The 16362-nt window shown below is 38.4% G+C and overlaps 1 protein-coding gene across 2 annotated transcripts in view; it reads right to left on the reverse strand.

Annotated features, from left to right (window-relative positions):
• The window catches only part of ZNF568 (zinc finger protein 568), a 36425-nt gene extending 21632 nt beyond the window's left edge, over positions 1 to 14793 (reverse strand). For both annotated transcript variants that reach the window (XM_007471050.1, XM_007471049.1), the window contains exons 1-3: positions 14724 to 14793; positions 10961 to 11233; positions 9394 to 9452 (exon numbers count right to left, since the gene is read on the reverse strand). In XM_007471050.1, coding sequence (XP_007471112.1) covers positions 9394 to 9452; positions 10961 to 11036 — 135 coding nt within the window. In that variant the 5' untranslated portion in view covers positions 11037 to 11233; positions 14724 to 14793. The remainder of the gene's footprint in view (positions 1 to 9393; positions 9453 to 10960; positions 11234 to 14723) is intronic.
• Between the last annotated feature and the right edge of the window lie 1569 nt (positions 14794 to 16362).

Below are 16362 nucleotides of genomic sequence, written 5' to 3' on the forward strand. Positions count from 1 at the left end.
GCCTGGTTCAGACCCCGCTGCTGACCTTGGAGAGTCTTCTGGAGAGGCAGGAGGCAACTTGAGCTCACCGTGGGGACACAGAAACTGGCAGCAGCCACTTTGGAGAGTTCGTTCAACATGGACACTGGTGCTGGCAAGTGCCATTTTGGAATCTTCTCTCTAGCTTATTAGCCTTGGGACTCAGCTCCACCCCACCCACCAGTTTGTAGGCAAAAGTACTGTGACTCCTCAGGCCCACCAATTAGCCAGGCAGGGACACAGACCCATCTATCAGCAAGCAGGCTGCCTTAAGATTTTCTGAGCCCACAGCCACCCCTGGACATGACCCTGTCCACCAGGGGGCCCAGGACACAGCCCCACACACCAGAGATGAAAATGCTGAGAGATGATACAAACATGAAGGATGGAGAATGAAGATCTAATCTAAAAGCTATATACATTGCCAAGGAACCAGAATAAAAGAAAACCTAATAACACAAATGGAAAAAAAAACAACTTGGAGTTGAAATAAAATTGAGATATTATGACTATGTGAAAGGAAAAAAATAATGAAAAAAAAGGGTAAATTGTAACTGTGGATAGGCAATGGTTTTTTTAGATATGACACCAAAAGCACAAGCAAAAAATGAAAATTAAATAAAAATGGACATCAGAAAAATGTAAAAATCTTGTGCTTTAAGGACATCATCACGAAAGTGAAAAGACAACCCATAGGCTGGGAGAAAATATTTACAGATCATATACCAGATAAGAAACATATCTAGAATATATATGAAGCTCTCTTACAATTCAATAATAAAAAGACAAACCAATTAAAAAATGGGCAAAGGGCTTCCCTGGTGGCGCAGCGGTTGAGAGTCCACCTGCCGATGCAGGGGACACGGGTTTGTGCCCCGGTCCGGAAAGATCCCACATGCTGCGGAGTGGCTGGGCCCGTGAGCCATGGCCGCTGAGCCTGCGCATCCGGAGCCTGTGCTCCGCGACGGGAGAGGCCACAACAGTGAGAGGCCCACGTTCCGCAAAAAAAAAAAAAAAGGGCAAAGGGTCTAAATAAACATTTCTTCAAAGAAGATATACAAATGGCCAATAAGCACATGAAAACATGCTCAACATCACTAATTACCAGGTACCCGTAAATCAAAGTCACAATGAAATATCACTTCACAACCACTAGATCGCTATAATCAAAAGGACAGATAATAAGTGTGATGAGGATGTGGAGAGACTAGAATTCTCATCCACTGCTGGTGGAAACGTATTGTACAACTGTTGTGTAAAACAGTGGGGCAGTTCCTTAAAAGGTTAAATGTACAGTTACCGTATAAGCTAGCAATTCCACTACATATAATGAGAACTAAAAATATATATTCACATAAAAACTTGTACACAAATGTTCTTAGCTACATTATTCATAATAGCCAAAAAGTGGAAATAATTCAAATATCCATTAACTGATAAAAAGATAAATAAAATGTCATATTCAGGGCTTTCCTGGTGGTGCAGTGGTTAAGAATCTGCCTGCCAATGCAGGGGACATGGGTTTGAGCCCTGGTCCAGGAAGATCCCACATGCTGTGGAGCAACTAAGCCATGCGCCGCAACTACTGAGCCTGAGCTCTAGAGCCTGTGAGCAAGAACTACTGAGCCCCTGCGCCAGTTACGGAAGCCCACGTGCCTAGAGCCCATGCTCCACAACAACAGAAACCACTGCAATGGGAAGCCCACACACCACAACGAAGAGTAGCCCCCACTTGCCACAACGAAGACCCAACACAGCCAAAAAGATAAAATAGAAATAAATAAATACATTTATTAAAAAATATGTCATATTCATACAAGAGAATACTATTTGGAAATAAAAAGAAACAAAGTACTGATACAAGTTACAAAATGGATGAGCCTTGAAAACATTATGCTGAGTGAAAGAAGACAGTCACAAAGGACCATATATTATATGATTCCATTTATATGAATGTCCAGAATAGGCAAATCCATAGAAACAGAAAGTACAAAGGAGACTTGTGGGGAAATGGGAAGTGATAGCTCATGGGTACAGAGTTCCTTTTTAGGGTGATGAAATGTTCTAACATTGATTGTGGTAATGGCAACTCATACTAAAAATCATTGCATTATATACTTTAAATGTGTCAAATCTATGGTATGTGACTTATATGTCAACAAAGTTTTCTTAGGTTGTGAGACTATTCCAATATATTTCAAGTTTTAAAAAAATTCCAATAAAAATAGTTCCATCAGAAAATGTTACTGATTAACTTGATGATTATTCCACAAATATTCATTTGTGTCTCTAGCTAAAGTCCCATCCCCCAGTGTGGGCCCTGAATGAGCCATTTGTTAGAGCTAAAGGAATGTCAGTGAACATGATGTGAGTAGAGGCCTGAAATGCAATTACACCTGTTAAAAACAAGACAACAGGCCCAAAATGGAGTCACTTATGCTAAGCCTCATGTCACCAAACTGAGACTTACCTACAGTTTCAGCCTCTCCTAGAAATAAAATCTTAGTCAAGCAGGAATCACCTGATCAGCATTAGTGAGGTAATCTGCCTGATAGACCCTAACATCCCCTAAAGGAAAGTAACCTGGCCAGAACCAATCCACTTTTTGCTACTATAACTTCCTCATTCCCACTCCCTTCTGCCTATAAAAATCTTTGACTTGGTACAGCTCCTCAGAGTTCCTATGTATCTGCTAGACTGGATGTTCCCTGACTCATGAATCATTGAATAAAGCCAATAAGATCTTCAAAATGTAATCAGTTGAATTTTGTTTTTAAACACACCCTTGACTTGGCTCATGTACTCCAGTGACCTGGCAAGTGAAGAGCCTGCCCCAGAAAGCTGCTGCTCTTTCACCTGAATGAACACACGTGGAGGAGATGTGAGCCCATGCCACAGCCTGAGTCAGGCCAGGTGATCTGCAGCTCAAAGCAAAGCCCAAAGCCCACATAGTCAACCTGCATGAGAATAAAGGTCTCATAAAAGAAGCAGAAAAACTGAAAAGATACCTGATTGAAAATTTTTCAAAGAATTAGGCTCTCAAAATGGAGCTGGATTTAGATATTTTTACTGATTAACAGGCTGTAGAGTCTGACATCATGAGTTCAAATCCTGGCTTCAAAATTTAATTGTGTGGGAATTCCCTGCCAGTCCAGTGGTTAGGACTCGGCGCTTTCACTGCCATGGCTCGGGTTCAATCCCTGGTTGGGAACTAAGATCCCATAAGCCTCGTGGCGCAGCCAGAAACAAAAAAAGTGTTTTTTTAAACTAAACTCGACAGCCAAATTTGAGCCTCATCTGTAAAGTGGCATTTTCCTCCAAGGGGTGTTATGAGGACTAAATGAGGCCAAAAACTGTGAAGCATTCAGAACTGAGGTTGGCACCCAATAATCATTCAATAAATGTTTCAGGAATAGATAACCCCTATGGAATATGAACCACTAAAAAAATAGGGAACAACAAAGAAAATATATTTTCTACTAGTGCTAGTAAATTAGCATTAAAACATCTTTCCCACTAACTAGTAAATTAGCATAAATTTCATACCAAAAAAAATTGTACTCCTGACAAAAAATTATAAAACAAGTAACAAAAGTAAATATGGGTTAATTTCTAACTGTATAAAATGATGAATCAGTGCTTTAGAACAAATAGTCTATTTTCCTAAGATGTTGACTCTCTTTACATACATATGTCAAGAATTCCATATTAGTAGCAAGGAACAAAGACGATTGTTAAAAAACACAAATTCACAGTTCGTGTTATTACATTTTATTCCTCCTCCTGTCAGACAGAACCAAGAAAAAGATGAGTATCTCCTGGGCCCTGGAAGGAAGGCTTAACATTTCCAGAGGTCCTGCTGGTATCATAGCAGTTTCCTCTCCTTTATTTTTAAGATACTTAATATGATAAATCTTTTTTAAAAAATAACAAAGTTTACAGTGAAGGCATAAAGGTAATTACACGTCAGTTCTATGGTATATATGCTGACTGGCAACTTTTTTCTTTCTGACTGGCAACTTTTTGTAAAAGTTTTTTTTCCCTTAAAGTTACACAAACATTAAATGAATATTCTTTTTAAAACTTAGAGCATAACACAACATTTTTCAAATTTTTTCTTGGATATTTTACACACTTATTTTTCAAATGTCTTCTATAGTCAGCTTGAATAGACTTGCCTTAAAAAGAATATTTAGAATTTGTGAGATTCCAATAAATCTCAAGATTAAAGAGAATTTATATTGATTTAATAATGATGATCTTTTCCAAAAAATGTATGTATTAAAAATTTATTCAAATCCTCTTTTAGGTCTCAGTAATGCTTTAAAGGTTTCTTTCTCCCATATACATCAGATACAATTTTTTTTTCCTTTAGGATTTTGTTTCTACTCTTAACATTTTTCTTCCATTTTATTTATTTTTTAATTTTAATTTTTTTTGGCTGCATCGTGAGGTTTGCAGGATCTTAGTTCCCCGACCAGGGATTGAACCTGGGTCATGGCAGTGAAAGCACCGAGTCCTAACCACTGGAACACCAGGGAATTCCCACCTTCCATTTTACTTTTGAACTGGTTGGTGGTTTGTATATAGAAATGCTGTTGATTTCTGTATATTAATTTTGTGTCCATACTGTATTGAATTCTCGTTTCCTCTTCAACTGCCCACATACATAATTGTATCACCTAGATATAATTTTGTATGCACCTTCCCAATGTTTATCTTTTTTTTCTTTTCTATATGCATATAGAATTATAGTAAACAAATGTGGTACCATGAGTAATCTGGTCATGTTCCTGACTTTAGTAGGAATATGTAGCATTTCCCGCAGGAAACATGGTTCTGGCCTTTAGCTTAGTATGTGTGTAGAATAATTTTTTAAATATCATGTTAAGGAAGTGTCCTTTTACTTCTATTTTATAAATAGATCCTCTTTAAAAAATCTCAAATTCTGATTTTAAAAAAATTAGTGGCTCTGTGGAGCTGATTTTATATTTATTTATTTATTTATTTATTTATTTATTTATTATTATTATTTTTTTTAGTATGCGGGCCTCTCACTGTTGTGGCCTCTCCCGTCGCGGAGCACAGGCTCTGGACGCGCAGGCTCAGTGGCCATGGCTCACGGGCCCAGCCGCTCCGCGGCATGTGGGATCTTCCCGGACCAGGGCACGAACCCGTGTCCCCTGCATCGGCAGGCGGACTCTCAACCACTGCGCCACCAGGGAAGCCCTGATTATATATTTTTTTGAATATGATAAATTATATTAATGGATTTCCCTAAATTGAAACATCTTTCTGATAGAAAAAATTGTTTCACTCAATTCTTCTCCAGTTACAGACAGTCCCCAACCTAAGACAGTTTGACTTATGAATTTTCGACTTTACAATGGTGCAAAAGTGATACACACAGAAAACATAGATACCTTGAATTTTAAATTTTGATCTTTTCTCAGGCCAGCTTTGTGACCACAGGTCACAGGTCAGCCATGTGACCACATGGGTCAGCCATGTGACCACATGGGTAAACAACCAATACACCCTTACAACCATTCTATACTCATTCAACTGTTCTGTTTTTTCACTTTCAGTACAGTAGTCAATAAATCACATGAAATATTCAACACTTTATTATCAAATAGGCTTTGTGTTAGATGACTGAAGGCTAATGTAAGTGTTCTGAGCATATTTAAGGTAGGCTAAACTAAGCTATGATGTTTGGTAGGTTAGGTGTATTAAATGTATTTTCAATTTATTATATTTTCAAATTATGATGGGTTTATCAGGATGTAAGTCAGGAAGGTCTGTAGTCTACAATTCTTTGCAATTCCAATTAAAATCCCAACAGCATTTCTTCCTTAGAGCTAGATAAACTGATTCTAAAATTCAAATGAAAGCATAGAGGTCCCAAAGTAGCTAAGGAATTTTTTAAAACTAGAACATTTGTGTAGTGGGAAGTGGGGAAATGCCTGCCAAGCAAACAGGGTTATTATAAAGTTAAAGTAGTTAAGACAATGTAAACACACACACGCACGCGTGTGTGCATGCACGCACACACACACACACACACACAAAGCATAGTACTGGTATAGATGTAGATAAACAGATTAAAGAAACAGAATAAAGAGCCTAGAAACAATTAAGCATGTATATTATAAAGGTGGCATCACAAAGTAAAGATCTATTTAACAAATGGTATTGGAACACTGGTCTCCTACATGCAAAAATAATTTTACTGATATAATTATCAGCAAATTCCTACCTTGGACCACTTACAAAATTGAATTCCAGTTGTATCAAAAACTAAATATGAAAAGCAAAGCTTTGAAAAGAAACTATAACATAATATTAGGAAAGATATCTTATAAAATACCAACATTAGAAACTCATGAAAGAAGACTATTAAACATTAATGTTGCATATATCATTTCAAAGAGGGCTTATGAGACCAAAACCAGGAGCTCTTAATGCTGTGACCAAAGACTGAAGTTCTCCACGGGATGTAACAGTCACTCAACAGTGCTATGTCTTCCTGAGGAGATACAAGATTTAACCACTTATATCCATGATTGCTGATACGGGAAAGTAAAAATAAATGTTTCCCAAGTTTAACAACAACAATAAAAATTAATGTTGCATATTAATTTTGACTGAATTATTACTGTATGCACAAAGATCATATGCTAGATGAAACTACCCAAATTTAAAGTTTATATACAACAAAAGATACATGGTAACATATAAGTGACAAATTAGAAGAAGATATCTGCATAAATCCTAATGCTGAAGCAGGCATTCTTAAAATCCCTTAATTTCAAGTAGAAAAAGGACAAACGGCATAAAATGGACAAATAATATGAACAGACAGTTGGCAAAATTTGCATTTCTTCGCTCATGAGTGGATTTCCATTTGTACAGTATCATAAGAGTGTGGTCCTAGAGTCAGGTTGTATGGGTTTGAATCCTGGCTTTACTGCACACTTGATGCATGAAGTTATGTAAGTTTCTTAATCTCTGTGCTTCACTTCCTTTCTCTATAAAAACGAAAATAATATCTACTTTACAAACTTCTGATAACGATTACATGAAATAAGCTATGTTAAGCTTATAGCACAATATACCTGGCACATAATAGGTACTCAATAAAGCTCTTACACTTATTGCTGTAGAAGATTTTTCTAGCTGCTGTGTAGTCTATTCAAATATAAATAAAAGCTGCCATGGAATACATTTACATCCATATTCTAGAATGAATGCCCAGAAACATAGGCAGTCCATTTCTGTTTGATAGTCCAGACCAAGATGCCTGGCTCTGGTGTCTGAAAGGAACTGAATGAAGTTTTTGAAAGCTAACAGAGTGTCCTATTTGTAGATCACAACTCCTTATCTCCAGCTTTTTACTTTATAAGGAAAATTCACATGTGAACTAATTATTTGGAACCCTCTCATAAAAGATGGTCATTACCCACTAATTCAAAATACACCTAAAAAATGTACCTACAAATCTGAATAGTCTGTTTCTTTGTGACATTTTTATTTTAAAATATTTATTGCCACTTGCATTTTTTCCAACTGCTTGCTCATGTTCTCCACCCAATTTTCTAAATTATTGGTTTTTAAGAATTGTTAGTATATTTCTGCATATGTATTACAAAAACTGTTCCCAGTTTTGCCTTATTACATTGTTTATGGTAGTTTTATTGAAGAGAAGGATTAATTTTGTGAACACAAATGAGGCATCTACTCTTTTATCAGTTTCATATGTTAAACTAAAAAAGTAGGTCAATGAATACAGTGAACACATTCAAAGACCTTTTCAGGTAGAAAGATTTATATAGCTAATAATTATTAACAATATTTATCATTTATGGAGCACTTACTATGTGCATTTAACCCTCCCAATATTCCTATGGGGTAAGTATTATTATTATCCCCATTTACAGATGATGTAACTAAGGCCAAAGAGATTAAGAAACTTGCCCATAATCATGCACTTACTGTCACTGAGCCAAGATTTGAACTCAAGTCTGTGTAGGCCCAGAAAACCACTCTGCCAAAAGGAGAAATAACTGGATAAGCCACACAATCATATGGTCAATAAAAATGTGTGTGTGTTTCAGGATGGAAAAGATATGAGCTGAGGAAAAAGAGGCAGTGGAAAATATTTAAAATACAGGAGTGTGAGGGATTCCAGTGTTGGAAACAAAAAGAATCAACAGCAGAGGAAAATGAGTCATTTTGTAAGAAGATGAAGAATACTGTATCTTTTGAGACCATAAAAAAAGACATGGAGAGTTATAGATACCAGAACTATAAAAAATTCTGCCACAGAATTTTAGTATATATTTTAGCTCAACTTAAAAAGTCTCAACTGAAGGAAATATATATGGAGGATCATTTGAAAGAAGTACTCGATTTACTCTTCCCAATAATTCTAGTTTTTAATCTATGGCCAAGAAGGACTTTTAATAAACTGAGCTTAAAATCATAAGAATTATGGAATTATTTTGGATTTCTTTTTGACCTAAGTGCCAATGAAAAGCTTTTTTCTTTCCTGAATTATAAGCTTTTTCCTCATAAGTAGTGCAAATTATGGGATGAACTTTATGTCTCAGTTTGCTTTTGCTTCTCCAGATTGTATTCAAAAACATTTTTTTAAAGATTTTTTTTTATGTGGACCATTTTTAAAGTCTTTATTAAATTTGTTACAATATTACTTCTGTTTTATGTTTTGGTTTTTTGGCCGTGAGAAATGTGGGATCTCAGCTCCCTGACCAGGGATTGAACCCTCACCCCCTGCATTGGAAGGCAAAGTCTTAACCACTGGACTGCCACGGAAGTCCCTCAAATTTGAACTCAAGTTTTATAATCCTGTATGGACCTGTTTCTCCATAGCCACATGTCAAATTTCCCCAGGTTCTGACCTTCTTAGCTGTATTTTTCCTCACCTTGATTTTTGATTTAGTTTTTTCCAACTTACTGGTAGGTTAAGGTAACCCACTGCAACCGCATTGTAAAACAATGCAGGAAACAAATAAATGCTTAAAACGTACAAGGGACTTCCATGGTGGCGCAGTGGTTAAGAATCTGCCTGCCAATGCAGGGGAGACGGGTTCGAGCCCTGGTCTGGGAGGATCCCACATGCCGTGGAGCAACTAAGCCCATGTGCCACTACTACTGAGCCTGTGTGCTGCAACTACTGAAGCCCGCACGCCTAGAGGCTGTGCTACGCAACAAGAGAAGCCACTGCAATGAGAAGCCCGTGCACCACAACAAAGAGTAGCCCCCGATCGCCGCAACTAGAAAAAGCCTGCACACAGCAACGAAGATCCAACGCAGCCCAAAATAAATAAATTTAAAAAAAACAACACAACGTACAAGAGAACTGGTCATATCCTCTTCTTCCTTGAAAAGGGCAGAATCTGGAGAACACCAAGCTGAGGAAAGAGAAATAAAAATCTGTTTACTTCAGAGCCCCAGATAAAGGACTAGAGAAATCTTCATCAGCAGCTATAAGATCACCTATAATGATCCTCAGAGCTTTGAGAAATATTAACCACCACCAGGCTACAGAGACACTGAAATGTACATAGATAGCTTGTAATTTAATCATATAGGGTTCTATGGGAATTTCTGGAGGGCTAAGTCTAGGGTGCCCAATGAATCTATTTCCCTAGTTTCCTGCTATTTTATTCCTAATAGGAGATTTTTTTAAGTACATAATAATAAATACCACAAAGATTTAAGGATTAAATTATTTATGAAGCACTGTAAAGAATTTGGAAACAACTTTAATCAGAGACAGGTTACAGGCATTGTGGAACATTCATGTGATGGAATGAAATGCAGTTATAATTCTAAAGACATTTTAAAATAACTTAATTGACTTATTTTTTACCCTAAAAAATTCAGGGCCTTCAGGTTAAAAATGGAAGATTGAATACGTGCATTTATTTCTGTTTTTTCCGAAACACAACCAAAACGAAAGAAACAATCTCACAAGGACAAAGAATACAGATTTTAGCGGAAAAGAGATGTCAACAAAATTCTGAAAGACAGACAGCAAATGACTGGTTTCTAACTTAGAGAAAGATGAAGCTTAAGCGAGGGTGGGGAAACCATGGCAGAACACTTGAAAGGCTCAGGAATGTAGGTATTAGGTACTTCTACAGGCAGGAGTTTGGGGGTGGGGCTGAAAAACAGGGAACTACATACAAGGTGGGGTTGAAGCAATGTAGAGAAAATAAGGGAATTAAGTAAAAGCTGTCAGATTGAAAGATGAAGTGTTCCCCTCAACTTTTTTCCTTCCTTTGCCTCCCAAAAGCAGGAGTCCTGGCTTATACTCCTCAAACAATCTAGGACTTCTTGCTGAGAAAACTGACTAGCTCAAAGGAAAATACATACAGATCCTGACATTTGGTCAACCTTCAACCTCGAACAAAACACCGTATTAGAAATAAGGGCAAGGAGAAGAGTGGGTGGGAGTCGGGGTGGGGTGAGGGTGATGAGGAAGGGGTTAGATAGAAAACAGAGATAAATCTTTATTTCTACTGTCAAAAGCCAATAGGAAATACCTAAAACTGAAATCAAACATTAGCAGTATGAGGATGTTATTCAGGAAAGCAGAGCTGAATACCAGAATATCCAGAAAAAAATGTTCCAAGTAATTGCCTATGGGTAGTGGGAACAGGGTATGGGAAGGAATGGAACAGGAAACTTTTGTTTACAATTATATATTTAACAGCACTTTTAAAAAAATCTAAATGTATTTAAGAAAAATAGGAATTATATTAAAATTTCATTTTAAAAAACAGTTGTCAAGTGAATAAAATAAAAAACGTCAACACGGTCAATAACTTGTAAACTTTCTTGGTAGGAGTACTGAACTTCCTAACCCTTTTTACAGACTCTCTCCTAAACTCTGCCCATCTCTGAGCCACCTCACCTGTCACTTCCATCATCTGGGTCAAATGCTCTGTTGTCACACAGCTACTGCTGATCTCTGAAGGTTGAGATGTCATTCAGGCCTTTCCCACTCTAAACAGAGGGGTTAAGATAGGGTGCACGTCTAGCAATTCCAGGGTCCACTCTATCTCAGGACTCCCCAGCTTCCAGGGAAGGTCTCAGATCAGGAGGTCTCCTTCCATGATAGATACCTGCTCTTCACGGTTCTTTATCCTCACATCACAGATCTGTCTTATCTTTGTGGAGCCAGGACCTGTGGGCTTATGATATAAATCCAATTTACCTGATGCCTTTTCACTGGATCCCTATGGGAACCAGCCTCCAAGGTGGCCCCCAATGATCGTTGTCTTCTGGTATTCATGTCCTTCATACACCCCTCCCACACTGAATAGAGTTGACCTGCATAATCAATAGGATCTTGCAGAAATGACAGTGTGTGACTTCCAAGGTTAGGTCATAAAAGATATGGTTTCTGTCTTGCACATTTTTGCATCACGCACTTTGAAGGAAGCCAGCCACCTTGCCATGAAGACACTCAAAAAGCCTTAGGAAGAGGCTTGTGCCAGCAGCCAACACCAATTTGCCAGCCATCTTCGAAGCAAATCCTCCAGTCCCCATTAGCCTTCTGATGACTGCAGCCCTGCCAGCAATTGACTGCAACTTCATGAAATACCTGAGCCAGAATACCCAGCTAAGTCACTCTCCACTCCCAAAAAACTGAGATAATAAATGTTTATTGTTGTTTAATATATGTTTATTGTTGTTTAAGCCACTAAATTTTGAGGTACCTTATTACACAGTAATAGATAATTAATACAGTCCCAAAGAATTAGCTTCCTTGCTTGTAATTCACAGTCCCTGGAGTCACTGACCAGAGATGCTGAGACAGCAGGAGTCTGGAAGAAAACTCAAAGACTCAGCAACTCAGGTTGAACCAATAAAAACACCAAGAGTCTAGAAACAAAGTGAATACAATAGTGATTTTCACATAATATCTGCTCCTCAAATATCTTTTGTGAGCATAAAGGTGTAGGCCTGATGCAGTGACAGATATAAAGCTGAGTCAAAAACATTCAGATTTTCAGCAACCCCAGATTTGGTGTGAAAGAGAGGTGCATTAAAAGTCCAGCTATTCCATTTCCTATCTATCTTGAAAATTGAGATAAATGAGAGTTGTAACATAGAACTCCCATACTCGTCATTTGAAATGAGAATTATACTCATGTCACAGTGACATTGCCACATGACATTAATTTATCATCTATGGTAAAAAAAAATGATACACAAGAGAGTAGACTAATCCTTACTCTTAATGACAGAAAAGAAATAATAAAACAGAAAACATTCAATTATAATAAATTTTGAGAAGTGTTATGCTTGGGATATACTCCTACTGTCCCTCACACAGTTCCTATTTTTTTCGAATGGCAAATATCACTAACAAATTATATAATTTATCATGCATATTGTCTTTCCACCCCCTCATATAAAATACATGAAAACAGGGATTTATTTTTGTCTTTTTGCCACTGATAGTAGGTGCTCAAAAAATATGTTGATAAACTGGTATAGCCACTAGGGGAAACAGTATGGCAGTCAAAAAATTAAGAAAAGAATTATTATATGATCCATAAATTCCACTTGTGGATATATACCTAAAAGAACTGAAAGCAAGGTCTCGAACAGGTATTTGTACACACGTTTGTAGCAGCATTATTTGCAATAGTCAAAAGAAACAAACAATCCAATTGTCCATTGACAGATAAATGGATAAACAAAACGTGGTATATACAATCAATGAAATATTATTCAGCCTTAACAAGGAAGAAAATTCTGTCACATGCTTTAACATGGATGAACCTTGAGGACATTATGCTACATTAAATAAACCAGTCACAAAAGGACAAATACTGTAAAATCCGGTACACGGAGTACATAATGAGGTAAAGTCAAATTCATAGGGACAGAAAGTAGAATGGTGGTTGTCTGGAACTGGGGGGCTGAAGGAATGGGGAGTTATTGTTTAATGGGTACAGTTTCTGTCTTGCAAGATAAAAGGAGTTCTATGGATAAACAGATGGTGATGGTGGCACAGCCATTATGGATGTAATGCCACTGAACTGAACACTTAAAAATGGTTGGTAAGATGGTAAAATTTTTGTGTATTTTTTTTGTCTTTATTGAGGTATATCTGATACACAAAAAAACTGCACAAATCTAATGTATATATCCTGATCAGCTTGGACATATGCATACATCTGTTAATACCAATACTATAACCAAGGTACTAAACATATCCATTACCTCCAAAAACTTCCTTGTGTTTTGTGGTTTTTTTCCAGTAAGAACAGCTAACATGAGATCTACTCTCAACATATTTTAAAGTGCATAATACCACTTTGTTAATATAGGTACTATGTTGTACAGGGCTCTAGAACTTATTCATCTTACATAACAGAAACTTTGTACCCATTGGAAAACAATTCCCCATTTCCCTCTCTCCCAGCCCCTGGCAACCACCATTCTACACTCTGCTTCTTTGAGTCTGGTTATTTTCAATACCTCATGTAAAAGAATCATGTAGTATTTGTCCTGTAACTGGCTTATTTCATTTAGCATAATGTCCTAAAGATTCATCCATGTTGTCACAAATGGCAGGATTTCCTTCTTTCTTAAGGTTGAATAATATTCCAATGTACATATATGCCACATTTTCTCTACCCACTCATCTGTTAATGGATAGATGTTTCCATATCTTGGCTATTGTGAATATTGTTGCAAGAACGTAGGGATACAGATATTATGATAGCAAATTTTATGTCATGTGTTATGTTATCTCTATTTTACCACAATTAAAAAAAATACACACACACAGAGTGTACCCTTGAACAACACGGGTTTGAACAGTGTGGGTCCACTAACAGGCAGATTTTTTTTTCAGTAAATACATACTACAGTACTACTACACGATCTGAGGTTGGTTGAATCTGCAGCTGCAGAACCTAGGATACAGAGGGCCAACTGTAAAGTTCTACTTAGATTTTTGACTGCAAGGGGTGGGGAGGGAATCGGACCCCCACGTTGTTCAGAGGTCAGCTGTACATATTGAGCAAATGAATAAATACTAATTTGGGGTAATTAAAATTAGAAGAAAGCAAAATATCAGATAAGAATAACATAGAAATGGGTGGGTAGTTTGGAGTTGGCAAGTGTTCTAAAATCTTATTTAAGTTAGGATTTTGTTAAACATGCATGTTAAAAATTCAATAAGAGGGCTTCGCTGGTGGCACAGTGGTTAAGAATCCGCCTGACAATGCAGGGGACACGGGTTCGAGCCCTGGTCCAGGAAGTCCCACACGTCACGGAGCAACTAGGCCCATGCACCACAACTACTGAGCCTGTGCTCTAGAGCCCACGAGCCAAAACTACTGAAGCCCGCATGCCCTAGAGCCCATTCTCTGAGACAAGAGAAGCCACTGCAATGAGAAGCCCGCGCACCACAACGAAGAGTAGCCCCCACTCACCACAACTACAGAAAGCCCACGCGCAGCAACAAAGACCCAACGCAGCCAAAAATAAATAAGTTAATTAATTAATTAAAAAAAAATTCAAGGATAAGAAATCAAAGCATTGGAGAAAGAAATGGGGATAAGGTAAACCTGCACAATAAAAAAGAAGGCATAATAGAAGATAAAACAAATTTTTATCAGCAATCACAATAAATGTAAATGAATTAAACTCACCTATTAAAATAACAGTCAAACAGGATAAAAAGGGGAAAAGCCCAGCAATATGCTCTTAACAAGAGACAGACCTGAAGTATAAAGACATAAAGGGAAGGGGTTGTTAAATGAAATTCCTGGAAAATACAATAACAAAACACGAAAAGCAATATTATCAGACAAAAGAGAACATGGACCAAAAGACATTCACCAGGATAAAGAGGCATGTTTCTTACTGTCGTAGATTGGAATCTTGGTCCCAATGTTTCACCCCCTTCTAAGAGGATTACACATTCACACTTTTTGCCATTTAACTTTGCCTTGCCCTCTGACTGGGTGTAATTAATGTTACACTTAGGCACCTGAATAGCTCTGGCTAACCTAATATTAGTATACTTGGGAGCAGAGGTTTTTAAGGGTGTTTTTATGATCAGTCTTGCACTCTGGTGATCCACCAGGAGAAGAACACGTCCTGGTAACTACTGTCCTTTTAGCCTGAGCTGCAGAAAGAACACATGTGGAGCAGGTTTGAATCGATTCTGCAGTCCAGCCACCCAGGCAAGCCCAGCCTAGATAAGCTGAACACAGAACCTGCAAACCTGTGAACAAGAGAATAAATGCTTGCTGTTTCATGCCACTGAGTTTAAGAGTGGTTTGTTAGGCAGCATTATTATGGTTACAATAACTAATACATATAATAAAAGAAGACACAGGAAGATGAAATAATAAATCTGGAAAAGATCACCAAGGGAAACTGGAGAGCAACAGAACCGGGCCAAGAACTGCTGCGGGAACAAAAGGGCAGCAAAGAGGACTAAGAAAGAGTAGCTACTGGGGAGGAAAGACCACGTGAAACCAAATACAGAAAATTTTTTCAAGCGGTTACCAATTATGCCAAAGGCTACACAAACGTCAAATGTGGTAAGACAAGAACCACTACACATATCACAATTGCAAACACCTCCACACTCACACACACTGCACATCTACCTGACAATCACAGACAACACCACACACATTATCATAAATCACAATTACAAACATCACCATGACACAAATATCCCATCACAATTACTCCACCACACTCAACACAACCACACCCCCATCACTGTCGCATCATCACAATCACATACACACAGGATCACAACCTCACAGACCATCATAATCACACACACACAAACGCTCCACCAGTTTCTTGTTCTAACAACTCCAGCCACGCTCCAGGAGCGTACTCCCACCCCAAGCATTCTGCACTGCCACTACTCCAGATCCTCGGGGCCTCCTTAAAGGCTCCGCCCCGTCAGCGGCGCGCGCTGGTTCAGCCCAGATTGCTTGAGGCCCTCCTTCAAGTCCCGCTCCGGGGACGCGGTAGCGTCACCTGCCGGAAACGCCCGAGTGCGCATCTAGCGCACAGTTTCTGGGAGGCTGGGTGAAGGTGACACGCACGATGTCCCGGGCCAGGCGCCGGTAATGCCGAACCAAGCCTCCGCGCCCGCCTCCCAACGGAAGTTCCACCACACAACAGCTCCCAGAAGCCCTCGCGGCCCGACTCAACTTCCGGCCAGAACGGAGCAGGAGTTTCCTGTGTGAGGGAGGCGGGTGAGCTAGGTCTGTTCTGGTGGCTGAGCCCAAGCATGCCGAGTTACCGCGAACTGCAACT

The sequence above is a fragment of the Lipotes vexillifer genome, unplaced genomic scaffold (assembly GCF_000442215.2).
Source record: "Lipotes vexillifer unplaced genomic scaffold, Lipotes_vexillifer_v1.1 scaffold182, whole genome shotgun sequence".
NCBI classification, from domain to species: Eukaryota; Metazoa; Chordata; class Mammalia; order Artiodactyla; family Lipotidae; genus Lipotes; species Lipotes vexillifer.